A 27381-nucleotide genomic window follows, 5' to 3' on the forward strand; every position below is an offset into this window, starting at 1 on the left:
GCTGCTATGGGGTTTTTCGGGGTGCTGATCACGAATATCATGTTAGTTTTGATCACTGATGATGTCTTCATGTATTTAGGCCAGGTCGGGTCAGGTCAGGTCAGGTCAACCAGTAAGGGTATTCGTAGTAGGTGGCAACCGCCTCTGACAGCTTCGTAACATGTTACGAAGGCACCAAAACTACTTCGTAAATGTTCATATGGTTGCTAAATTCGAATTCAGCTCCAAAAACTGGCCTAGAAACATGTAAAACACGAAAAAGTGTACCGAGGTCATCAAAGGTCAATGACCTGACCTGACCTTCAGGTGACCTTTACACCCACCCTAATGCATGGGGGCAACATCATATCACATGTTTGAACGCTTGAAACCACGAAAAGACTGCAAACGCGCGGCTAATGCGAGCCGACATACGCCGAATCGCGATTCCAGCCAAACATGGTCTCGAAAAGTAGGTCACAGGTCAAAGGTCATTTGGGTCAGGGTCATGAAATTTTCAGGGTGGGTGTGAAATTGATGAACACGAGGGTACTGAAAGTTTCGTCGCGATCGGCCGCTTTTTACGCGAGTTATTCGCGAAAAACCATGGGGGGGTCCGTTCGACCCCCCCCCCCCCCAATACGGGCGAGGGTTAAAAAAAATAGCATAGAAAGGTAACGAAAATTTTGCAGCAAGCTCTTTATATTCTCTTGTGCCCAATCGAGCGTCTTGTGGCATTTGCCTTGAACAACAGTGCCATTCCCATGTTACGTATGCACCCAACTACTGCTCTAAATACATAGATAACTATGTAGTATCAAGGACCAACATTGCTTGCCACTACTTCATTTGTTGAAGTGCAAACCCCAGTTTCCTTACACGGAATACCTTATGCAAGTGGCCTGCATATGGCTCTGCAATATGCATAGCTGACAGCAGGTACAATCAGAGGCTAGTCAGTGGCAGCGCTCGGTGGCGGAGCGAGTTAGCGCTGGGTCGACCGGGCGCACTCCCACTCGCCACTCCCTGGAGGAGTTGGGAGTTATCGGGCCGGGCGGGCCACCGCTTTCCGAAGGCGGCTGGAAATGTCAGCCGCCGGAGCCGCAGATCAAATTAGTCGTCGCTGAATGGGCTGATTTGGAGCGACAGCTGCGCTAGCGAACAGCTATTGTGCAGCCGGAGAGGCCACACAGACAACGGTGACTCCAAAGAAAGGATGTGTGAAAGGCAGAGGGCGCAGATGGAGAGGAGAGAGAGAGAGAGAGAGAGACAGAGAGAGAGAGAGAGAGAGAGAGAGAGAGAGGGTAGAGAGAACCAACAATAGATGTCAGAAAATATAAGTTGCCAGGATACACGAACTGAAATAAAATCTAATCTAAATAAACTCGTTTATTTCTGCATTAAGTTTTACTTATTTACTGATAAAATTTGCTTTTAAGACTATCGATCAAATTTCCCGAAAGGATTTTATGTGATTTCTTTCTTATATCGTTGAGAGCTGCTGCGAGGAGCATGATAAATGTAGGAAGTATCATTAGAATATATGACCTTCTCCTCGGAAAATGACCAAATGAATGAAAATGATTATTTATTGATGAATTGATGATATTTCGGTCACAGACCTTCGTCTAAATCGAATTCGTTAAATCGTACAAGGCAAAAGTAGCGAGTGAAATGCGCAACAATTGTCGACTGCCTGTAGAAAGTGAAAAATTCAAAATTCGTTTGTCTCGTGGTCGTCATGCAGGGCTAACATCACATTTCGAGGTTCGCATCGCTTTCGATCGTAAAAACGTATCGATATCAAATCGTACAACAATATCGAACAACAAAACAACAACAAAACATCTGATCATACACCCTAAAGATATCATGCACTTAAAAAGCAAAAATATAGCTACGCCCTAAAAGGTACACATGAGCAGAAGTTCGGTACAAACAGATTGGCAAAAGCATATTCCATCTAAATACATGCTTGCTGGCAAGAGGGCGAAGCGACGGCAAGACGGTGCAGCGCCTAGACCCACAGCGGCAGTTTCATAGGGCATTTAACAACTCTTCCAGCAAGGAAAAAGAAATCAGAAGCGTCAACAAGATCTGGCAGTTACTTTTAGAGAACGGATATCCTCCGAAACTGTTAAGGAGACTTCTCAGAGTCTACGGTCAAGGTCAAGAAGGGGTAGAGAGCCACGGAACAAGAGCGGAGGGGTAAACAAGAAAGGGACGGACGAGATAGACGGGTTTTTAACGTTACCGTTCATTGACGAGCAACTATCACGGAAAATCAAATCTATCGTGAGAAAGTCAAACCTACGCGTACATATAGCATGGAAAAACGAAAACAAACTAAAAAACGCCCTAACAAAATCAGCCATATGCAAACCCAAATGTCCAGGGGGCCAGAGATGCCACTTGTGCATGTCTGACTTCAAAGGAGATTGCACACAAAAGAATGTTGTTTATAAAATTCAATGTAGCATATGCAAAAGCGAGGGAAAAGATGCCACTTACGTGGGGGAGTCCATGCGTCCAGTCCGTCTACGATATAATGAACACCGACGTGACGCTATCAATAGAACCCCCAACACTCCATTCGGTGACCACTTTCTGAAGGAGCACGTTTCACTGACTGATACGGGTTCAGATGTCTTACATCTTAGAATACTTTACAGAGCCCAGGATCATCCAGACAGGAAAATTGCTGAAAGCATACTCATTAGGAGCAAGACACCGACATTGAATATTCAGGGATCGTCATGGCCTATCATGCGAGTAGTGTGACTTTTTTGTATTTTTGTATTTTTGTATTTTTAGATTTGATGTGTATGTTATATATACTTTACTGGTTTTTTTATATTTCACCATGTATGTGTACCTCATTATATGTATGTACGTTGTACAGTGTACCTATATATGACGCACACCTTTTGCTCGGCGACGGCCGCGCCCCCCCCCCCCCCCCCCCGCCAGCCGCCTGACTTATCCATCACGAGGCCCGCTGTGGGTCTAGGCGCTGCACCGTCTTGCCGTCGCTTCGCCCTCTTGCCAGCAAGCATGTATTTAGATGAATATGCTTTTGCCAATCTGTATGTACCGAACTTCTGCTCATGTGTACCTTTTAGGGCGTAGCTATATTTTTGCTTTTTAAGTGCATGATATCTTTAGGGTGTATGATCAGATGTTTTGTTGATGTTTTGTTGTTCGATATTGTTGTACGATTTGATATCGATACGTTTTTACGATCGAAAGCGATGCGAACCTCGAAATGTGATGTTAGCCCTGCATGACGACCACGAGACAAACGAATTTTGAATTTTTCACTTTCTACAGGCAGTCGACAATTGTTGCGCATTTCACTCGCTACTTTTGCCTTGTACGATTTAACGAATTCGATTTAGCTTGATTTAGACGAAGGTCTGTGACCGAAATATCATCAATTCATCAATAAATAATCATTTTCATTCATTTGGTCATTTTCCGAGGAGAAGGTCATATATTCTAATGATTTCTTTCTTGGTGTTGCTCTTTTTTACCTCGGAGGCCTGTTTCACTAACAAATAAAGTGTGTAATTACAAAGAAAAAACTTGAGTTTAAAAGAAATATTTACCAACATTTGAAATTTGGATTTCACGAAACCTCCGAGCATGAATTTTGAGTTTAAAATTTACCAACTTTTTTACAAGAAAAAAGTTTGTAAGAAACAAAGAAATCGCAAACTTTCTGTTTCACGAAGACCAAAAACTTGAAAGAAAACGTTGTACTTACAAACCCGATATGCCAGTGGCTCTTACGTTCGGTTCGGAATGTTATTACTTTTTGTGCAACGATGCAAAGCAATCAATTATTTAAAACAAATATGATATGCTGAGTCATTATATGCTCTTTTTTACTTAGCACAATCCCTACGAACCAGCTACGAGGAATAAATAAATATCGTCATGTTTTGTCGTTCGCGCGCCATAATTGCATTGAACAGTCTTCTGCTGTTAAATGTTTTGCGTGTTATTTTCTTTCAATAATAAGATATTATGAACTATCATTTATACCATTTAGAAACAGCATCATTATTTATGATTTATTCATGCATTTTTTGACATGAATACTGGACATAATTTGATAAAAAGAAGCAATATCTGTAACATGTTGTAGTTCTTGATTAAAAACATTTTTACTGTTCACAAGTTTTTTTGCAAACTCTTTTTATCGGAGGTGCCGCTGGTGATGAAGTTTAGTGAAATCCGATTTTACATAGTTTGCAAAAATACTTATGAATTGTAAAGTTCAAACACTTGTAATCGCAAGTTTTTAGTGAAACAGGCCTCAGGTGAAGCGTAATAAATCCCATGCAGCTGTTGTCGTTGTCGTCTGGAAATCATTAAAGGTTTTGAACAGGACACATCAACATGATTGATTTATTCATTAAGGCTTATTGAGGAAGACATTTGAACGGGTTTCGTCGTTGGCAAAAACAACTGCGTTGGTCAATCGGTTAATCATTTCCCGTAAGTAAGTAAACACAATTCGATACTTTGTCTCTCCTGCTGGAACCAAGTTTAGGTATTCCGATTCGGAAGGATGGTCCCAACGGCTACGTCAGCGCCCTCCGTTAGATATCCATAGGAGATGTCATGTGACGCACGAGCATGTTGCAACAATGGGCTGATTTGTGATGTCGATTTGCGATTGGATGGGTTTTTATGCGTTTTGTTACCGTGCCAGACTCAGTGGACGATCTCGGTCAGCTGGTGAAATATAGTGGCGCTGACTTTTCGCGCCATAAACCATGGATCTGCCGGTTAGGACGGTGTTCACTGTCGCTAACCGAATATTGAAAGGGTGGAAAGGAGCAGACTCAGCACCAGTGCTAATAGTGGCTGCAGCTTGAGTCTAATAGAGCATATAAAATCGCAAATACCAACCAACCGCTTACGTACTAGATTCCTTGCATTCCCAGCCCGGTAGGATAGAACGGGGGCACTCCCCCCCCCCCCCTCCTCCCCATATCCTATTCGTTCGATATGGTTTAAGAATGGAAACCTCAACCATGCATTGTGTACAGGATGGACCAAAAAGGATGGGAACATTTTGAACCCGCATAAAACATGCATTATTGCATGCATGTGACTGGAAATGGTACCAAACGAGAGTACATTTCGTGGAAATTCATAACGGCATCACTCTCATCTGCTTTCTCTTGTTTTCAGTCTCTCACAGCAAATGTTCGAAGAGACCGCCTTCGCGAGACAGGCACAGAGCGGCCGGTCTGGTGGCTGACGCGATAGCCCGACGACACATGTTCGCTGGTATGGCTCACACAGTCTTGGTGATCGCTCTCTTCATGTCACAGAGACCTTCCTTGTAGACTTGACTCTTGAGATGAGATGATAAAGAAGTCACTGCACAGCAGCAAGGTCACCGAAGGCGAAATGGTGTGCCCTCAGCGGAAAAGGAATCGTGGGTCCACTTTGGTTCGAGGAAGGGAGCGGCGACACCGTGACCGTCAATCAACAGCGCATACCAGGCGGCGCTGAGGAAGTTCTGAGAGCGAGTCCAAACGAAGCATGGCAGCCTCATCATAGACCTTATGTGGTTCCAGCAAGCCTCCTCACATCGCAAAAACAACGCTCAACTGCATCGAAAACCACTTCGGTGATATCCCGCGGTGCCAGTCGGAACTGGCCTACCTGCTCATCCGACCTGACCCCTATGGATGTTTTACTGTGGGATCATCTCAAGGGCCAGGTCTACAAGGAAGGTCCAGAAAGCCTGTGAACTGAAGAGAGCGATCAGCAAGGCTGTGTGAGCCATACAAGCGGGCTATCGTGTCAGCAGCCAGGCTGGTCGCTCTGTGCCTGTCTCGCGAAGGTGGTCACTTCGAACATCTGCTGTGAGACTGAAAACGAGAGAAAGCATATGAGAGTGATGCCATTATGAATTTCCACGCAATGTACTCTTGCTTGGTATCATTCCCAGTCACATGCATGCAATGATACATGTTTTATACGAGTTTAAAATGCTTCCATCCTTTTTGGTCCACCCTGTATAATTATAAAAATCGTATAGGAATCTGCTACATTAGCTACTGCGGGTAAGCGGTGATGGTCTTGTAAAAATGTGGCCACTACCAGCACATGTCAAATGAATTTTGAACCAGGCCACATTTCCCAGTAGCGCCATTTATTACGAAGAAAGCACCATTGCAACAGTCATATGAGCAATACTACACCTAAAATGTTTCTAGCTAGAGCACTAAATAATGTAATGACCGTCTATTTGTGAGTTAGGCGGAAGGTAACAGGGCCAGGGCCTTACGGCGAATATGGCCCAGCTGTAATTTGTTAAATTGTTACATACTAAATGTTCTTCCATGATTGTTTAGAAGACTTTCCTTACTGGAAACCACATTTTATGATACTTTGAAGCATTTGAGGCAGCGCAGTTCAAACATGAATTAATGTTCGACCTTCCGCTCACTCCTTGAGGTGACTAGTGATTCGGAGATGACAATGCTGTCAGGTGACAGTGTGCCTCACCCTGACGTATGTATAGAGACTATAGTGTTTGATCTGTTTGATCGACTGGGTTTCATAGTGCACACCATTCCCAACCCTGCTTTTTTCCTTTTCGTGGTTTGCAGATTTAAATCGAAGCTGAGAACGACACAAGATCTTGAGGCATTATGTCAACACGGTATGATTGGCTACAGTGAATCGATCAAAGCAGCGACTGGTTCGCTTCTGCAGCCGATCCGGACTCCTGTTGTTAGCACAGGCACATATATCTAGGTGGACAGGTCACCCAGCCGCGTTCAAATGGCCCCAATCCGCCGCCACCGATCGTATGTACCTCTCGTATGTGCTGCGCTGGTGATATCTAAGCCTTCTCTGTATGTATGCATCGCTCGTGCCGGATGGCATATTCCCTCTCACCCTGTCTCACTGTTTGCCCGCGGCGCCGCTCTCCGCCGTGCGGGGACCGGCGTGACACTCCCGCCGGTAACGGATGGTCGCAAGTTTCCCCGCTGCGGCCGCGCACTGACACGTCATCTGTTACACACGACCCCGTCGACGCCGACACGCGGCCGCCGACGACCGCGCTGTCTTACTCTTCCGTCGATACACAATCCCAATATTGCCGACTCGGGAGCATTAAACTAATAACCGTGCAGAAGCGGTGGGTCTATTTCATTAGTGGCGGGCGGTTCGGCCTAACGATCTGGATTCCAACCTACATTTGGAACGCATATCTGGCGCTTCTGTAACTGTCCGCAGGTTACGCTCAACTACTAATCGTATGCAAGCATCGGCTATATAGTAAGGCGAATCCAATCAGAATCGCCTTACCGACGCGGTGGTCGCGCTCGGTTACTCTCGTGCTATGCGGACAATCCTGGTGCGCGAGCACTTTCATGGACCTGGGCCACATCTGGGCCGTGCTGGGGCTCGATGGTGTGGGCACGTCCCCACGGGAATGGGACGTACCGGCTCCTGGAGGTGGGGGTAAATATAGTGCCTGTTGCCGGGGTCCAGTGCTCGTGATGACGACTACACTCTTCCAGTGTAAGCGGTTGCGAATGCGGTAGTGTGACTGCCTTTTTAGGGTGTGTGTCCGGGTCGGTGCTCGGTACTTAACGCTTTCCGGTTTGTGCCTGGAATCCGTTGCAGGCGCTGCACTTTCTCAGTGTGCGTGGGAGCCGATGTTGTGGGTCATAGACCACTATATACCACTAGATATATAGTGGTCTATGTAATGGTAGATTCTTTCAGCATTCCCTGACTCTCAGTATCACACTGCAGACATGTGTCCCTGTGTCTGACTGCCAGTTTCAGACGCCCGCCACCACAACTGAGCCATCTCGAGTAGCACGTGTCATAACTCCGCTGAATAAGCCTCAGAGAGTCTCACCACAAAGGAAAATGTGGGCCTTGATGTGGGCATTTCCATCCGTGCCTGCCCATGACAGATAATCGTTGCGCGGCGCCGTCCTGACGCTTCCTGAATGGGCCCCCGCAGTTTCAACTATCGGCTGCGCTCGCTCCCTCGCCACAGGTCCTTAGACGCCCTCGCCTGAGGGTGAGGAGGCCAATAAAAAAGCCTGATGTGTTTCATCGCTGCCTATTGTAACGCCAAACCCACGCACTTTCTGAAAGGAATGCCGCTAATAGCTACTGATAACGTGTTTAAAGGAATGTCGCTACTAAGTACAAAGGATTTACCTGACCCAACTGGTGAGGTGTTTTACAGTACCCTACCCTCAACATGAAAATAGAGAAAAGAAATGGTTTATTACTTATTAGTATGAGAATTGTGACCTGTCTTGACCACTCACTTGCATGCAACCTGCCTTGATAACCGTCATGTAATTTTTCTTGAGCTCTGTCATGCCACCTGTCTTGACCACTAGCTTGCTCCTTGTTTGACCTGCCGCGTTCTATCCGTTGCAGGTCTGGCGTCACGGACCGGGTACAGTTACGACTACCCGACGTACGACCGTCCGGACACGCTGTATCCGCCCCAGTTCCTTTCTGTCTCTGGACAGCACACTGTGCGGCAGGGAAACAGCACAGTGCTGCCCTGTGCTGTGCAGGATCTCGGTAAGTCACTGTCCGTAGACAGCACACAGTGCGGCAAGGTAACAGCACAGTGCTGCCCTGCACTGTACAAGATCTCGGTAAGTTTCCGTTTCCAGACATCACACAGTGTGACAAGGAAACAGCACAGTGCTGCCCTGCGCTGTACAGGTTTATGTGAGACTGCTTCCCTAGACAACACACTGTGCGGCAGGGAAACAGCACAGTGCTGCCCTGCGCTGAGCTGGATTTAGGTAAGCTTTCTGATTCTGCCCTGCGCTGTGCGGAACCTCGTTGAGTCTCCGTCCAGTGCGGTGCTGCTCGGCATGTATAAGAGCTTAGTAAGACTCCGGCCAATGCGGCGTAGTGCGTAGTACCATGTTTTATTTCCGGCTTGGGCGGTGCGCTGTTATGCGCCTATCCTGTTCGACGTAAGATTATGCGCTTACTCGTATTCTCGAGTGGTGCAAAAGCTGGCAAAGCTGCCTCTTGGCTCTTGAGTGGTTGGTAAAACCACCCTTATAACTCGAACTCTTTTATGGTTCCACGAAGCATCATGTAATCTCACATTTGCAAATTATTGTATGGTACAGATCAACAGAGCATTCAAATATAATGAAATCTAATTAGACCAATACTTGGCGGAAAACCTGGATGTTTTCAATCTGGGAGGAATGCCCGCCCTATCTTTATCCTGCCCAGTGCGTGCCCATTACATACAAGTGAAAGCGCTAAAGTTCATGAAGATAAGAAGTGGGCACTGGGCAAGGGGCATATCAGTAAGCCCACGTCCCAATTACAGCGGGGTCGTTATTGAAGTGGGATTGTTGTAGTTGAAGAGACTCAAAAGAGCTAACAAAGGTTGATATTCGTGTTCTGAAGCAATGGTTCTTGATAATGACACTCCAGTGGCATAACAAATGCATAACTTTATTTATTTATGAGATAGGTACCACCGTTTCCCTTCTCTTCGTATTGGCTTGGAATGATTAGCGCCAAGGGAGAAGCGGGTATTTCATTTATCTATAATATGCTTCATCACGAGAAGAAAGATTCATTCATGGTGTAGCCGCCACGGCCTCAGCCGTGGGCCAAACCGAGCGCCCTCGTAGTCAAACACGCTGTGCCGTCAACTGGACCTCTATTCGTCTGCAGCTCTCGAGGCAGTCCGAAACTGTCCGTTACTGCCCGGACACAAACACACAGACAATGCACCGGTCAGTACACAATCACGTCCACAACCGACATGTCCGAACAAAACGACATATTGTGAGCCGTGCATTGAACATTACATGAAATAAATATTGCTGCAATTCTATAACCAAAATTACTATTAGCGCTATCATTTACTCGATTAATTAACACTTAACAATTCGGGCAACTTCGTACAGTAATTCAGACACAACGTTAAACATACCGGCTGTTCACGTCTCCGGCGCTCAACGAGTCGATCTTGTCACGAAGATCGCTCCGTCCACACGGTCAGTCACGGGGGAACCCACAGCCACAGCTCGGCCGCCAAACATCCCCGGACTCACGAGCAGCCCGACTCCGCGGTGCTCACTCTGCCTAGCGAAAGTAAACACGTATACATAAATCAAACTCGAACAACCAGCTATATTACGTTAATGAATCGATCAGCATGTTTATAGCAATATCAAGAAAGAACAAAGTATAATTCAAATACAAAATCCACTTACAGTTCGCGCAGCTCCAGCTCACACGTCCGCCCCTCAGCACACTGGGCACAAAACAACGCCCTCTACTCGGCCTGCACAAGGGTCACGCTCGGTCACGTGACCGCGGCCAGCTGCCACATCGGCACTCGCCCGACTCAGCTAGAGGTGCAAGTCCGACTCAGCTAGAGCTGCTGACGTGTGGCATCAAAGGAAGGGTGAGTGATTCAATGCGGACCGCGGGCGCCATTAACACTCCCCCCTTCGGACGACCGGAGCAAGGGCGGCCGAACTAACAGAACACGGCGCCCGATCAAAGTCAAGTCACCATCAGTGGTTTACGGACTTAACGAGCTAACAGCTGCATCAGTTCAAACAACATCCTGACGGCCTTACTTATCTAACAACTAGCAAACAATTAACCCAAACAATTATCCCGTTGGGACACTGCACTTACCAACTAAAACGTAACTACACGAATTCTACATAAGTCACTCACCTGATGTTTGCCTTATACATATCGTACACTACAGCTGCAGGTCCGTTCAAACAAATACCCACAATGGCACGCGGACACTGCACGTCTACTGCAGATCAGACTCCGTGCTGATCAGGACCATCTTATGGATTGGCCTCAGGTATTCCGACGTAGACGTTTTAACCAGAGCCTTTCGAACCAGCCCGTCCCGGCTGGGAAAAACCTTAACTATCTTCCCCATCCGCCACTTACCTCTAGGTACATCTTGATCTACTAACAAAACAATATCACCCGGTCCCAGGTTCGTGGCAGTACGCGTCCACTTCTGTCGCGTCTGCAGTGATAACAAATACTCCCGCTTCCAGCGGTGCCAGAACTCCTGAGCCAAATACTGTACATGACGCCATCGGCGCCGCGGCAATGAGTCGGCCTCAGAAAACTCACCAGGAATGGGTCCGACGCAACCCCTCAGGAATAACAGGTGACCCGGCGTCAGGGGTTCCACCTGACCCGAGGCCGTCGACACGTATGTCAATGGGCGACTGTTCATGATCGACTCGATTTCACAGAACAAGGTACTGAGCGTTTCGTCATCTACACGCTGAGTAGGCATAGATCGCCAGATTTTACGAAACGTCCGGATCTGTCTTTCGACACCACCAGCGTAGTGAGAAGCAGTTGGAGGGTTGAAACTCCAATCGATACCCTGCTTCAGCGCCGCGCGCTGCAGATCACTCTGGCGAACCTCTCTCAGCGCCTCACCGGAGTTCGCGATCGGCGCCAGTTAAGTTCGTTACTGTATGCCTGGCCTATTCAAATACATTAGCCAGAGGGGTGTGGTAATAACTGGTGTAAGCAAATTGACCACGGTCAAAAATGCATTACCAGAATGCACTTAAGCCAACATTTTGGGATGGTCTCGTTCCTAAGTCGGCTAAGAGCTTCGGTCCAGAAAATAAATTTATCGTTGGCATACAGTAAAATACATACCAAACTCGGCCGGTGATAAATTTTCAAGACCTCAGTCCTTACTGATTTTTGAACTCGGCCTTCGGCCTCGTTCAAAAATCCAGTAAGGACCTCGGTCTTGAAAATTTATTTACACCGGCCTCGTTCAGTATTATATATTCCCATGTCACTTCGGATTTGGGTGATCTGGCCTCTTCGAGCACTGATGCGTCGAATGGCATTGATAAGTGAATCAGCACTCAATGAACTCAGAATTTCAACATGAACAGCTCGTGTCATCGTACAGACACACATCAGTCCATATCGTTTTCGCTCAATCCGTCCAGTCTTGACCAACACTGGTCCGAATGCATCCAGCATCACCGACGAGAACGCCGGCGCGTCTGCCGAGACGCGCTCCCGAGGCAGCTCAGCCATCAGCTGATGCTGGGGGCGGGCATTTACCCGTCTACACACCACACAAGATCGGATCAACCTCCGGACCTCTGTTCCCGCTCCAATGACCCAAAACTTCCGTCTTAGCTCCCAAAAAGTGTGGTCTCTCCCCCCGTGACCGACTCTCTGGTGAGCCTCTCTGATCACCAATCGTGTCACGTGACTATCCCGGGGGAGAATCACCGGGTGTTTCTCACTCTCAGAGACACAATCGGATCGAGACAGCCTACCACCAACCACCAGCAGACCACTCTGCATGGTCGGCCGTAACTTTCTCAGAGGACTACTCGAACTCACTTCAGTTGGACCATCGTCACAGTCTCTACCGGGAAATTCGGGGAGTTCCCGCTGGACGTGCCGCAAGATCGCACGCTCCGCCTCATGCAGGTCGGACACAACCAGAGAGGTCTCGCCAACGTGGTCACGCCGCCGAAGCCCCCTTCGGCGGGTCATACACCACCTCCGAAATGAACCATTCCGGATGACACAGAAGAACCTCCGATACCATGACACCGCCTGTTTGAGTCTGTCAAAGGACGAAAAATGACTGATTAGAGCGTCCGTTGGACCCTTCTGTCCGGTGCCGGCAGACACCAGAGCCACTATCACTGGAGCGGACTTCACCTCAATCGGAGGGATCTCAGCGTGAACCGCTGGGTCTGAGGGCCAGTCACCAGCATCACCATCCAAAAATTCAGGTCCCAGGCCTGAAGGATAACAGCCACGAGAACCTACATCGGCGGGGTTCAACTTGGATGGCACGTGCGCCCACTCGGCCACCTCTGAGCCATCAATGTGAGCTTCCACAGAGAAGCGCTCACGATCGTCAGACAAATCCTTGAAGTCATCATCATACATCTTCCTGTACAAACTATCCTCAGCGTCATGGTCAGAAACAGACATCTCCTGCACCCTCAGAAAGTTCACCGTGAACCTCTCTCCCGAACCGGTGGCTTCCCGGACCGGTCCCATCACATACCAGCCCAGTACACTTCGCACAGCACACAGACCAGTCTCGCCCTGGGGAGGAGAACGAACCTCTCTCGCCACAATCAGTTCGGCACAGTTAGAACCGATCAGAACTTCCACCGGTACATCCAGCTCGTGAAGCTCTACACCGTCCAGGTGGGACGCAGCCTTTAGCTCACTTCCCTGACATCGGTCGGCCTGGGTGACCGGAAGCGCGTCAATAGTCAATAGTGGCGGTAGAGGGTGGAACTCACCGCCGTTTAGAGCGCTTACTTCTAACCCTGGAGCTATCGAGGTGGACATGCTCCTCCTATCGTTACCCACGGTCTCGATAGAGATGGTCGTGCGCTCAGTTTGCACTCCCAAACGCTCTGCGAGCCGCTCAGTCAGGAAGCTTCCCGACGACCCTTGATCAAAAAACCCATTCGTCACGATCACTTTGCCTGTTGGAGCACGAAGCCGCACCGCAACTACAGGGAGGGCCGTGCGACCTGCACCCTGCAGTCCAAGGCTTGCACTTACAACAGCGCCTGCGGATCCACCGCGCGATGCAGACCCCGCCGCCGCGGCGGACTGCGCCATCGCCGTACCAACAGGTGTCGCCACCGCCGCACCAGCAGGCGGCGCCACCGGCGCACTCATGGGCGGACCCGCGCCGCCGCGGTGCGGAACCACCGCTGTCCCGACTCCGCCGGGCGGAATCATGTCACCATGCTGCATCCTCTGAGACGTACTACCGCGAGGACTCGGCGGCCGATGCCACTGACCCGGCCGAGAGCCTGAAACCCAAGGTGGTGCCGGTCCCCCGCCCGGTTCACCATGCATGACAGAGGGATGGAGCCCGCCACAGACGCCGCAGACCAGCGGCCGCCGGCAGGACCGAACCTGGTGCCCCACTTTTAGGCACCCAAAACATAACTTATGCTGCATAAAGACCTTTCGCCGCTCGACCCACGGCCTCATCCTCAGCACCTCACAGTCCCCCACACTGTGGGGACCGCCACAGTACACGCAGCGCTGAGTCCCCGGCTGAGTCCCCGGCGCTGTCACGTGCGCCGCATTGACCGTGTGCCTCCGAGGTCCACCAGGAGCCTCCGGCCGGCGGTCAGCATTGGCAGAACGAAGGCCAAAAAGCGGATTCTTCTTGACCCGAACCTCAGCGGCCAAAAACTTAACTAAATCGGAAAACCTGACAGCGCGCCCCTCCTGGCATAGGCGGTCTACTTCTCTAAGCCACCGATCCTGCAGGTGAGGAGGAACTTTAGAAACTATCAGGCGGAGAGTGGATGGATGTTCGAATTCACTCAAAGCTACGCCAGATACGGCGTTCTTTACCTCCGTCAGAAACAGAACAAACTTGTCCAATGATTCCACATCTCCGGGTAGGATCCGAGACCACCCCTTTACCTTCTCAACGTATGAGTCAACTAAACATATTGTGTTACCGTACCGCGTCTCGAGTAACTGCTTGGCCTCAACGAATCCAGCAGCACCCAGGTGAAGACAGCTCCTCACCAGCTGGTTCGGTTTCCCGCTAGTGAACTGTTCCAAATAAAATAAAAGTTCCTCCTGATCATCAGTCTTACTGGCAACACGAGCCTCGAAGGCGCTCATAAATAAACGAAAATCTTCCACGTTGCCTGTGAATGGACGTAGCTCCGTGGGAGGGAGCAGAGCACGCCTCACCTGCGAGGACAGTGCACTCGCGGACTCTGACTGCGGAGCCGGACTAGCTGTAGAGACCCTCAGGGGCTCAAGGGCAGCTTCGTCATAGTGACCCACTTCAGCAAGTTGCAACTCTATCTGTAACTGCTCCGATCGAGCCTGAAGCCTCGAATCATCCTGCTCCGCCTTTGCCCTAACTGAAATCCTCTCCTGCTCAACCAGCTGTCTCTCCTGGATAATTCTTAAACGAGCTAAGAGTAGGGAAGCATCAGGAACCGCAGATCCCGACTCGGGTGCCACAAGGGGCATTTGAGGACTTTCCTTCTGCGCTGGAGGAGGCGTCTCTGATTCTATCAGTGCCTCAAACAGCCTATCCACTAACTCGTTCTTCTTACCTGTGATATCAAGTCCCCTAGACTCTAGCTCTCTCTGTAACTCGGTCAGTTTTAGCCTGTTCAAATCTTCCCTGGTAGGTGCCATTGTGAATGCAGAGGACAAAAAGATGAGGAGAATTACGAACAAGGATCCAGGATTAAGCCACATCAGCTATTTTAAACACCTACTCCGCATAACACAACCTGTGCAATCACAAATAAATAAACACACACCTTAAACACTAATACTACTACTTAAACACTAACGATATTACTAGCATAGTGCACACACAATACACACCACCCCAAACCCGGCGTCCATCGCTTATCAACAGCCCAACTGCTCACGGCGGAGCTGACCGACCCCTATTCACTGGCGCCCCGAGACACAAGTGAAGCACAATCACCTGTAGCCCCGGGCACCAACCACTGTGGCCTCGGGCTACTGCTTGTGGCCACCGCGCACAGTCACCAGAGGCGACAGGCCACCCGGCGTCTATCGTCCTCCCGACCTGGCACGATGCCAGAATCACTCACCCACGAGCGGAGATCAGTCTCACTCGGCCGCGGGCTGGCGTCCTCAACCGCAGCGCAGCAGAGAAGCCGACGGACGCAGACGGGCGTGGCCGATGAAGACTCAGCCGTAACTGTAGCCGCCACGGCCTCAGCCGTGGGCCAAACCGAGCGCCCTCGTAGTCAAACACGCTGTGCCGTCAACTGGACCTCTATTCGTCTGCAGCTCTCGAGGCAGTCCGAAACTGTCCGTTACTGCCCGGACACAAACACACAGACAATGCACCGGTCAGTACACAATCACGTCCACAACCGACATGTCCGAACAAAACGACATATTGTGAGCCGTGCATTGAACATTACATGAAATAAATATTGCTGCAATTCTATAACCAAAATTACTATTAGCGCTATCATTTACTCGATTAATTAACACTTAACAATTCGGGCAACTTCGTACAGTAATTCAGACACAACGTTAAACATACCGGCTGTTCACGTCTCCGGCGCTCAACGAGTCGATCTTGTCACGAAGATCGCTCCGTCCACACGGTCAGTCACGGGGGAACCCACAGCCACAGCTCGGCCGCCAAACATCCCCGGACTCACGAGCAGCCCGACTCCGCGGTGCTCACTCTGCCTAGCGAAAGTAAACACGTATACATAAATCAAACTCGAACAACCAGCTATATTACGTTAATGAATCGATCAGCATGTTTATAGCAATATCAAGAAAGAACAAAGTATAATTCAAATACAAAATCCACTTACAGTTCGCGCAGCTCCAGCTCACACGTCCGCCCCTCAGCACACTGGGCACAAAACAACGCCCTCTACTCGGCCTGCACAAGGGTCACGCTCGGTCACGTGACCGCGGCCAGCTGCCACATCGGCACTCGCCCGACTCAGCTAGAGGTGCAAGTCCGACTCAGCTAGAGCTGCTGACGTGTGGCATCAAAGGAAGGGTGAGGGATTCAATGCGGACCGCGGGCGCCATTAACACATGGATATGCCTTTTATTGGACGGTGCGTCGAAAATCGAATTCAAAATGCATATTTCCGTCCACCAGGTCAATGTTCGCGTTGAGACGACTTTCCCGCCTCGGTCGTTGATTTTAGATTATCTCAATCCCAAAATGACCGTTGATGTGAATGAACTCATATTTCGTCGTCGTGCCGTGACCGCACCAGCTTTAAAAAAAAAGAATGAGCGAAAGGACGTACGCTTGAACTGCCATGTTTTTCATGGGTCTATTGGAAAGCTGCTGAACGATTTACAACAGCACATAAATTAGAAAAAAGTGTCTGGAGAGTTGTTCTAGCATCCTTTCAGCTTTGTCACCGATTGATGGACGGTATCATTGATATATCTCCCGGATTTAATGGCCCGTTCTCCGGCCGTAACTTGGCCGTCAAGGTTCCCATCCATCAGTTGCGGGACGATCCGTTTAAAATTCCTGCCGGCCTCCTCTCACACCTCAGCAGTGCGGCTCCCGCGGCCGCGCCGCGCTGGCATAAGTTGCCCGGTCGGGTGAGCGCTATTGATCGTCAGTCCGACGGCGCCGTCACCGTTCACATTTACATGTCAGCCGACAGGAGAGCAGCCGACCGCCGGCTGTCTGTCCCGCGGTCACGGACCGACACTCTCCGACATCCCTCTGACGAGGCCCTCCGACACGGCTCACCCATACGGCCCTCCGACACGGCCCTCTGATAGGGCCCTCCGACCCGGCCCTCCGACCCGGCCCTCCGACACGGCTCACCCATACGGCCCTCCGACACGGCTCACCCATACGGCCCTCCGACCTGGCCCTCCGACCCGGCCCTCTGACGAGGCCCTTCGATACGGCTCACCCATACGGCCCTCCGACCCGGCCCTCCGACCCGGCCCTCCGACACGGCCCTCTGATAGGGCCCTCCGACCCGGCCCTCTGATAGGGCCCTCCGACACGGCCCTCCGACCCGGCCCTCCGACACGGCCCTCCGACCCGGCCCTCCGACCCGGCCCTCCGACACGGCCCTCCGACACGGCCCTCCGACCCGGCCCTCTGATAGGACCCTCCGACCCCGTACTCCGACACTGCCCTCCAATACCGCCCTCCAACAGGTGATCGGTACTTACACATCCCTCCGGTTCTCACAACTGCATTCTTACGCTGGTGGTAACGGCACCACAGCAAAACAGTAAATGAGACAGCAATCGAACCATATCAGCATCGGCATCTGTTCCACTCCTCGGAACTAGCTCATAACCAATAACGATGGTGCTCAGACAGCGCGAATAATTTCAGTTCGAATGGTTGGAGTGGGTGGATTTCCGAGATCAAAACACAGGCTCGGCAGAGCTTGTTGCGCAGGTCCTGGTCTCGGCAGTCCGTTGGTTAAATCCGTAAATGCAATTCATGCACAGCATAATTAAAATCGAACCTAGTAAGCCACGACCAGCGACAGTGGGTCAGAAAACTAACCTCACCCGACATTTATCGCGAACATTTATCATTGGTTGCGGGTCATCGTCACAAGAATCAATCAACGCCCTCCATTGAGCGCAGGCTAGAACCAGATCTCAAAAAGCTCAGAAGTGACAAAGCCTACGAGCAGTGGTGATGGACGGACTATTCCAGCATGGGACTTCAGATGTTAAAACTTGACGACTCTGTGCGCTTCCTCCGGCAGGAGCACGAATGGTCATGTGGAAGAAGCAGCGTCAGATTCTGACCGTGAAGAGCCAGGTGTTTGCGGAGCAGGAGAGGAGTCGACTTCGTCTGGTAGACGGATTTAACCTGCAGATCAGCCGGGCCACACCCTCGGATGCTGGCGTGTATACGTGCACCGTAGCGCTCAACGACCGGGATTTAGAACAGACGCAGACACTTGACGTGCATTGTAAGTATGAAGCCTGGCACCGTGTTGTAGCATGTGATATATTCCTCGCTCAGTGACAGGAATTGTTATTACGTAGAGTACCTAGCATGCGATTACGTTTTGTGTCCCTTACAGTCAGGTATAGAATCAAATATGTATTTACCGGGACCCTTTCCACCGCGCAAGTTCTCTTAGCAACGCGGCTCAGCACTGGCAGCAGCCGCCTGGTACCGGTAGACTGTGCCGCTAGACTGAGGTGTCAAGCGGCACAGTCTACCCACTCCGTATAACACGGGCGGGTGGCGGATTGAACGTTTGTGGGCCATGGATTGAGGGATGTGGGATGTGGATAGATCATGTTGTCAGAGCAGTATAAGCGGTGAGAGCACAGCCATGTAATATATCTTATGCGTATACAATGAGCATACAATAAAGCCAGTAGAGCAGTAAACGAGTGCATTATGTGTTCCGTATCATACAATATTCCAATTTCCACTGCTTCTTCACTGGAGCCTAGAGCAACGTAGAAGTTACACATCCTGCTAATTTTCAAATATACTAAAAAAAATAGCGCAATTTCGGGTATACATAGATGGCTTGTATTGTGTGTTATGTTTAGACAGCGCAGTGTGTGCGGTGAGCAGCACTGCCGTGCGGTGCGCTACGTCCGATCTGCGCGGTGTGCCGTAACCTTTGGCGTGATGTCGTGACCTCTGTGTCTAACGGGCCGGTATATTGCGCCGCAGATGGTCCTACTCTGCACACCGTGCCCGAGAGCGGTCTGGTGATCGCCGAACAGGGCCAGAACGCCACGCTCGAGTGCCACGCCACCGGAAACCCCAAACCGCGCGTCAAGTGGAGAAAAAAGGTGGGTGTCGTCTCCGGCAGAGAGATGAAACTATGCCGTTTCAACGCAGAACGGTAACCTCGTGTGAGTTAGTTCACACGATACGAGCTGCCTTTAAAATGTTAGCCTTAGAACTTTGTTCAAGTAACGTAAACTATGTGCCTAGTAGTTGGCTGATTTGATAAATTTTGTTGCTTTTGTTAGTCGATCTCGGATCTGAATTGTTTAACCTTGAATAATACATATCCAAAGCTCGTCATCGATCTTACACTCGCTTGTATCAAAAATGATTACCTACTGAGAAACGCTCGCAACCTTCCATGACATGGATGACCTTATGAGCACAGTGTGGGAAAATGCGTGCAATTTTTTAACTAAGCAATGTTTCCATTCAAATGGCGGCCCCCTATAAGGCGGCCCTAAGGTAAACGGCCTGCGTGCCTCAGATCGCGGAATAACATGGGATTTTTCCAGCTCTGCCTCGGCGCTGGCTAAAAGAAATGCCCAAAATCGTTTCTAGGAATAATTGTGGCAGCCGAGAATCGATCATATAGGCAAGGTTAAACGCATTAGTTCATCAAAGAAAAACTCGCGGGCTGCTGTAAAGTGTATGATCGTTGATCAGTACGATTCGCAATTCAGCGAACATTGCTAGATGACAAAGTGATGTTGCGCAAATTAGTCTCGCTAATTAGGTTGCATGTCAGGTCATTGGGTTGCATTACTTCCACTAATTACGTTGCAACTTTCAACGGTCACCAGCTGTTGTTGTGTAATGCCACTCAAGCAGTCCCCATCGTGACTAAAGCGATGTGTAGTTCGGGAAACCAGGCCTGCGGGTAGGAAATGTCCCCAACCGACACAGTACCATCCCTGCCGGGTAGTTACACCATGAAGTAACGAGTTGGGCTGTCACCACGGAAGAATTACGCCCCTCTGATCGGGTCTAACCTTTCTGGCGCGGCTTTGCGGCAGGCTTGCCTGGTCTCTAACCGGAGAACTAGAGTCCATAACGACTGGTCTATCGGGGATGGTCGCCGCCGCCGCCGCCTCCGCGGCAGAGCGCGCCTCTGATCGGCTTTGAACAGATCCTTCTGGCGGACAGGGTGTCCCCCGGGCGCAGTCTCCCGGCCGTCCCGCGGGCTGGGCATCGGCCCATGTCCCGGAACTGCGGCCTCCGCTAGCCGGAACACGACAAATTGAGATTGCCTCGGCGCGACCGCATATGTGACTATGGCGGCGGCCTTTGGGAAGGAAGCGGGAGCACCGTCGTCCCTAGGGTCGACAAATTGTGCTGCAAAAGGCTTTTTGTGCTGCCAATCTGATGTTTGACGGAGAACTGCGGCGCTATACCGCGGAAATTCTGGTATTGAACGTCGTATAAAGCAAGAACCATTATAGGGAGGTAGACAAGAACCATTATAGGGAGGTAGACAACAGACCATGCTGCACTTAAGTGATTGTCTTCACTCCAAAATGGTATAGCAACACGGCGAGATTGATATTATGTTGTCCGGGGTCGTGCTGACATTAAATCGCTCTGCTTGCTATAAATAAACGACAATAAGTAGTGCAATAACGTGACTCTGCAGAGCAATATGAGTTTTTAACAGCCTGATACCATTATCGGAAGCCCGACATGATGCTGAGAGACTCGAGCGGAGCGAGAGATACTATACGAAATACTTTACCGGATGGATCAGGGCGACACCTCCACTGGCTGTCTGTATTGTATTGTATTTGTATTTACATTTAAGAGCGATCCACATACAAAGTGCGTGGCGATTACTGCTCAGAATCCGTATCCGCGGTTGCTAATCTAATCATTCAAAACAGTTGCACATTCACTCACGTCAAAACAAGGACAAAACACTCTCAGGACAGCCTCATCGCTTTTACCCACCCCTATCCTATTGGTCAGCGACGATGTGCTGATTCATCGTCCACGATTGCGGCTTTAACAGCGCGGGCGAAGCGGGCGGGAGGCAGCTGCGACAGGTGAGGTGGCAGGCTGTTCAGCAGAGCTGCAGCTCGATAGCCAAACCGCCGCTTGCCCGTTTCCAGCCGTGGACGGGGAAGATGGAAGAAGTGATCTTGCCTGGATGGTCTCTCGCGGATAGCGCTATTAGCGACGAATAGGGCTGCTAGTTGCTCAGGTTCACGGCGCTGTATGACCTTGTGTGCGATGACAAGGGTGTGGAAATCGGACATACCGCGCGGGGACAACCACCCGAGTTTTGTTCGCAGGTCGGAGACATGGTCAAATTTACGGCGGCCGAAAATAACTCTAGCGGCGAAGTTAAGAATTTTTTGGAGTCGATCGAAATTTTTTTGGGACCCATTACCATAAACTGAAAGGCAGTACTGGATACGCGATACAACGAGTGCCGTCACGAGCGTTCGAATGATGCCATCTGGGAGACAGTGGCGCGCATGTGAAAGACCAATCAACAGTCCCGTACACCGGCGGCAGAGTTCAGAGACGTGTGCGTCCCATGACATAGTGCTGTCAAAAGTGACGCCAAGGTTTCCGACTTGTGCGCACGGTTGCAACGCTGCGTTGCGGAATGGTACTCTAAAGTCTGGTAATTTACGAAGATTTTGACGAGTGCCAAATACAATAAGCTGTGTTTTACTTGCGTTCACTTTGAGGGCGTTAGCGCAAAACCAGTCGTTGAGAGACGCGAGCGAGTCCTCCATGCGCGAGATGAGAACTTCGAGGTCCCGAGCTGGACCGCTAACCAATACTTGAGTGTCATCGGCATACTGAAACACTTTTGCGTCGCCCGCGTATAGCGATAAGTTGTTAGAGAAAATGGTGAAAAGAAGCGGCCCTAACGCAGAGCCCTGGAAGACACCCATGGCATTAGAAAGAGGCCTAGACAGCACTCTACGTCCGGATACATCTTTCAAAGACACGCTCTGAGTGTGTCCATGTAGATAGGCGGCGAACCAGGAAATTTCAATGCCGTGTAACATCAGTTTTTGCATCAGAAGATCGTGGTCAATCACGTCGAAACATTTACTGAGATCGAGAAGGCATAGCATTGACAAATCCCCCCTATCAGTGGCGGCCAGGATGTGTTCAGTGACAGACAGCAACGCGGTTTCCGTGGAGTGCCGGGGGCGGAAGCCGTGCTGGGAGGATGCCAGAAGGTGATTATGGGAGAGGTAGGCGTAGAGCTGCTGATGGACAATGCGTTCAACTACTTTCATGATTACAGGAACTAGGGAAATGGGTCGGAAGTTTGCGGGGTCTGAAGGGTTACCAGACTTGAACAGAGGGTGAACTATGGAATGTTTCCATGAATCGGGGTTGTCAGATTGGATTAAGCAGGTATTGATAATATGCAGGATGACACCACCAATAGCGGGGAATCCGAATTTCAGCATGCGGACACAGACGTTATCGGAGCCGCAGGCACTCGAGTTACGCATGCTGAAAATAATCCGCTCGAGCTCCCCCAGTGTTATCTCACGAAGTTGAAAACTGCATGCGCCGACACGGGTGAGACGCACATCCAAATCGGTGGGAGTGTTTTGGGCTCGGATCTCGTCAGCGACACGAGGACCGACAGATACAAAAAATGAATTTAAATCATCGGCAGATAGATCGGGCTGGACGTCTGGGCCGTCCTTCTTCGCGGCTACCACTGACCTGATGCACTGCCAAACTTTGTTGGGGCCCCGCTCCCCAATTTCCCTCCGTATCTCTATTCGCCTGTCTCGACGCACTGCCGCCCGGACTGAGCGGTTTAGGTCTCTGTATTCGCTCGAGTTGCGGCCTAGATGGCGAAGCGCAGCGCGACGTTGAGACATGAGGTTACGGGTGGCGGCGGAGACGGGAGGAGCGGTCGGGTTACGGATAGACACACGCTTGATTGGGGCATGGGCATCAAAAACAGGTACGAAGAACGACAAGAAAGCATGCCACTTGTCACTGACAGTTTCGGCAGAGAAAACATAATCCCAGTCGACATCGAGTAAGTCGTGATACAGTGCAGGATGATTTAGGCGCTTAAAAGAGCGAGATGAGATAACGGCGGGCTTTTGACGCACTTTCGGCACATTGATAATCACGTCGATGATTTTATGGGGACTGAAGTGACAATAATTAACGCTGGTGTCACACACAAGTTCGCGTTTGTTAACAATACATACATCCAATAGAGAGCCGGAGGTAAAAGTTGGATTTGTTACTAGTTGATCTAAAGAATAATTCGATAAGAAGCTGATCAGATGTTGAGACGCGCGGAAACTCGGCCCCTTCAATAGGTCACAGTTGAGGTCCCCGCAGAGAACGAACGGAACTCTGGGGTAATCGATGAGGACCCGCTGCAGCTGGGCCTCGAGGTCCGTGAAGTCGGCGAGCAGGGCAGCCTCAGAGTGTCGGGGTGGCCGATAAAGGGAGCAGATGATTATCTGTTGGCCCTTGTCCAGCTTCAGCAGCGCCCACTGCGACTCCAGCTTGCTTTCGGAGCTCCCGCTGCCGGGGATCTTCAGTGTCATTGACGTCAAACTGTTTTTAGTGATGATGGCTACGCCGCCATAACCGCTGCCATCTGGGCGGTCCACACGACTGAGCGAGTAGCCCGGAATGACCAGGAGGCGTTTCGGGGTAGACGGACGTAGCCAGGTCTCGGAAAGCACCATTACGTCGTAGTTGCGACGAGCGAGTTCGCAGGTCAGCTCTTGAAGTTTGGGTTTGATACTTTGAATATTTAGGGCGCCGATCAGCAATTTGGGCGGGTCGGTCGGCCGGCTGGACTAGAGAGTCCTCGATGCGGGGCGGGGTCCACATGCCGCTTCCGCAGGGCTGAGGGGGCGTGATCGATTAAGACAGCGGATGAGATACGCGGGAAGACTGCGCCGGATAGTCTCGGCTACTTCACGAGTGGTGTTGTTGCTTAGTCGGTCACGCACCGCCATCAGATGTGCCCGGTCGTATGCACGTCTGGCAGATTCAGCAGTGTGATCGTCCCGTCGGTGGTCGCTGGCCGGTGTTTGGCACTCTACACGGCGAGACCCGTTCGGGGCCCCAGTGCCGGGAGCAGTCAGCTGTCCGCTGCTCCCATGTCCCCTCGCACGCCGAGCGCGCCAACCCGCGCGGCGGCCGCGCCGAGCGGGCCGCCGGGGCAGGGGGGAAGGGTCGGCCGGCATTGTTCGTTTAGCCGGCTACCGGCGTCCCAGGCGCCGGCCGGTCCCGGTAGGGGTTGGTCGCCATGACAACCGAGGACGGTTGGCAGAGGGCGGAGAAGTCGTTGAAAGCATCCGCGTCGGAAAGGAAATAGTCCTGCAGATATTGGCGATTTTCTTGCAAGCGAGAGCAGATAGACGCATAAAAATAACACCGTTGGATGCGTCTTTCAAAAATGCATCAATCTTCAACTGACAATGATTGCGTCTCTACGATGAATTTTCTGGTGGCTTCACGACAGCAGCACGGGTGACGGGTACCAAAAATTTTAAGCAATGAATAATATCCAGATCAGTTCACTCACAGGTCTGGTGACGTCAATGCAGATGCAGGGCAAGTAGTAGAACACTGAGAACACATGATTCCAATCACACCGAAATTTTTCCCGCTCAAATGCTAAAAAACCGCGGAGCGGCCGGGGTTCGCCTGTATAGCGCTCAACCCGGCGCGCACTCTGTTCAAACACCCCCCCCCCCTGTCACCCATGTGGCTCTGTGCCAAGTCGGTTCTATTTGAGGATGAATCAGATCGTCGGCAGTCGGTCCGAATCGGTCCGATTCCTTTCTGAGTGAGTTAGCTGCGGCTCTGGCGTCTGAGCGCTGGCCGTCGTCAGTGCCGATCCGCCTGTGGCCGCTCCATTTGACGATGGCTATCTGGCGGCGTCCGTGGGCGGATGATGATGGCGCCCTCGGCACGGCCGGGCCGCTGCCCGAGCCGCCCCGACTGCCCGGCTGTCTGACGGCCTGATGGTCCGACTGCCTCGCGGACGGCAAAACTGCCGAGCTGCCGCGCTGTCTCAGTGTCTCCATGTCTCACTGTCGGTCGAACTGCCGCCCGCACTGCCTCACTGACGTCCGGCCGAGCCAGCTGCCTCACTGCCTCCGAGTCGGTTCACTGCCTCGCTGCCAGCCGGCTGAAAACGACCCAATCACAAGTCGTTAATTTCCAGTTCAGCATAAACTATAGCGGACCATCACCAAGCGCTGGCAGCAGCGCACTCTGCCATGAATCCAGAAAACTCATCTTCCACGGGTGATTGACAGACTCTTGCTGAGAAGGAAATGTGGATGCGATTTCTTCACTTCAGCAAATGTCTGCATTTGGGAAGGGATCACTCGAAGGCACTGGAAGGATGTGTGCTCGTTCAGATGGTGGATTTAACCCGCGCCCGGCTGGGGGTCCTGGATTTCCACGCCCTGCTGGGGGGGGTGTTTGAACACCCCCCCTTCTAACTCGGCTCCTGGGCCACGTAGCGAAACGCGGAAGGCGGCGTTCGAAAGAGCGCCAAAAATAATGACGAAATCACTTCGGTCACTTTTTTGGTCAGGTCAAAGGTCAGGTCACCAGAGGTCATTGAAGGCAAAATTTCGCCGATTTTCAGGTCGAATGTCGACAATTTCCAGGAAGCCAACGCATTACTCGGGAACCAATAGAGCTACAGCCCCGCGGAAAAACGCATTCGATAGCCCTATTAACGCCCTTTCTGAATAATTCTCTCAGATTTGACCTATCGTCAACGGTTTTGCCTGCAGGGGGCAAAAACTGCAAAAATAGCCGATTTTTTCGGAAACAGTTTTTATGCAATAACTTTTGACCCAAGCCTTGTACGAGCTTACTTTTACCGGCATCGTGTTCCTCTCGTCAAGACGCATCGAATGAACTATAACTTGACCTTGAAAGGTCAACTTGAAAATTTGACCTCAGGTCAAGGTCATGACCTGACCGGAAAGGGTCATGTTGCATATCAGTCGATCCGTATCGTCGAGCTGAACACATCAAAGGCGTTTTCATCGCTCTAGCATGCCTCTATCAAAAGTTATTTGCGAAAAACTGTTAGATACCATTCGTGACCTAAGATGACCTCAGGGCATAAACAGGGGTCACGGACACTATTTTCATGTTCAGTGTGTCTAAACCACTTGTAATTCAGTGTTTGGGAGTGTTTATAATGTCTTTCGTCCAAAAGAGGCGCATTTCAATTTTCTCCCATTGACTTATAATGGGGAGGTCGCAAAATTGACCTGACCTTAGGTCACCGATATCAAAATTCCAAGATATACATTTGATAGATACTGTTACCCTTATTAATCGCTGAAAGTTTCAAAGCCATCGGTCACTCGGTGTAGCTATGGCAGACATTGAAACTTTTTATCAGGTGAGGTCACTTCAAGTGACCTGGTGACCTGACCTTGAATGTCCTTGGTCTGAAATTTTCACAACATGTGTAGAATTGATGTATGATAAGGTGTACCAAAAACGGCGGCGCTGAGCGCCGCCGTTTTTGAGATATTCGCAAAAAACCACAAGGGGGGGTGTTCAAACACCCCCCCCCCCCAGCAGGGCGCGGGTTAAGAGACAAGAGTTGTTATATTGTCGGTAAAACATGAAATCGTCAAGGTTACCAGGGCTTCTCTTCAATATCGAATGTAATCGTATTTCTTTTATTTTATATTAGATAATTCCCGCATTTTATGGATATATTTTGCTGACGAGGGACGGAACGCTGTGTGCTGGCATTTCATAGAAACATTGGCTGAAACGCCTGGGCCTGAAACAGCCCCATTCTACTGCAAATTGTTCCGTCTGGGGGACACTGGCTTCCGCACTGAGTGTAATGACATTAGATGCATCAATTATCTCTTCTTGATAGTTTTGATTACCTAACAAAGTTTGCGGTGATTACCGAGGCTCTGTTGAACTTTGATGCCGTCAGTGCGACTAGGTCGAGTCGGCGGATTAAAAGTGCGTTACGCTAACGAAGGCGAGAAGTTGAAAACGCAGAGGTGTCGTCGTCTGTTCGTCACAGAAAGGCGACAGTTGATAGGCGGAAGATGAGTGCTATT

The 27381-nt window shown here is 50.5% G+C and overlaps 1 protein-coding gene and 1 long non-coding RNA gene across 2 annotated transcripts in view; one reads left to right on the forward strand and one right to left on the reverse strand.

Moving 5' to 3' along the window:
- Positions 1–27381, forward strand: part of LOC122393717 (protein amalgam-like) — a 58864-nt gene that overhangs the window by 19981 nt on the left and 11502 nt on the right. Inside the window, exons 3-5 of the mRNA XM_043389974.1 lie at positions 8425–8574; positions 18306–18515; positions 19241–19362. Of these exons, the coding sequence (XP_043245909.1) occupies positions 8425–8574; positions 18306–18515; positions 19241–19362 (482 nt within the window). The remainder of the gene's footprint in view (positions 1–8424; positions 8575–18305; positions 18516–19240; positions 19363–27381) is intronic.
- Positions 15667–16624, reverse strand: LOC122393724. Its single transcript, XR_006258741.1, has 3 exons — positions 16401–16624; positions 16118–16269; positions 15667–15884 (listed from the first exon to the last, which is right to left on the reverse strand). It is a non-coding gene; the product is annotated as an uncharacterized LOC122393724 (long non-coding RNA).

Source organism: Amphibalanus amphitrite, unplaced genomic scaffold (genome assembly GCF_019059575.1).
Source record: "Amphibalanus amphitrite isolate SeventyFive unplaced genomic scaffold, NRLGWU_Aamphi_draft 000550F_arrow, whole genome shotgun sequence".
In the NCBI taxonomy this organism is placed as follows: Eukaryota; Metazoa; Arthropoda; class Thecostraca; order Balanomorpha; family Balanidae; genus Amphibalanus; species Amphibalanus amphitrite.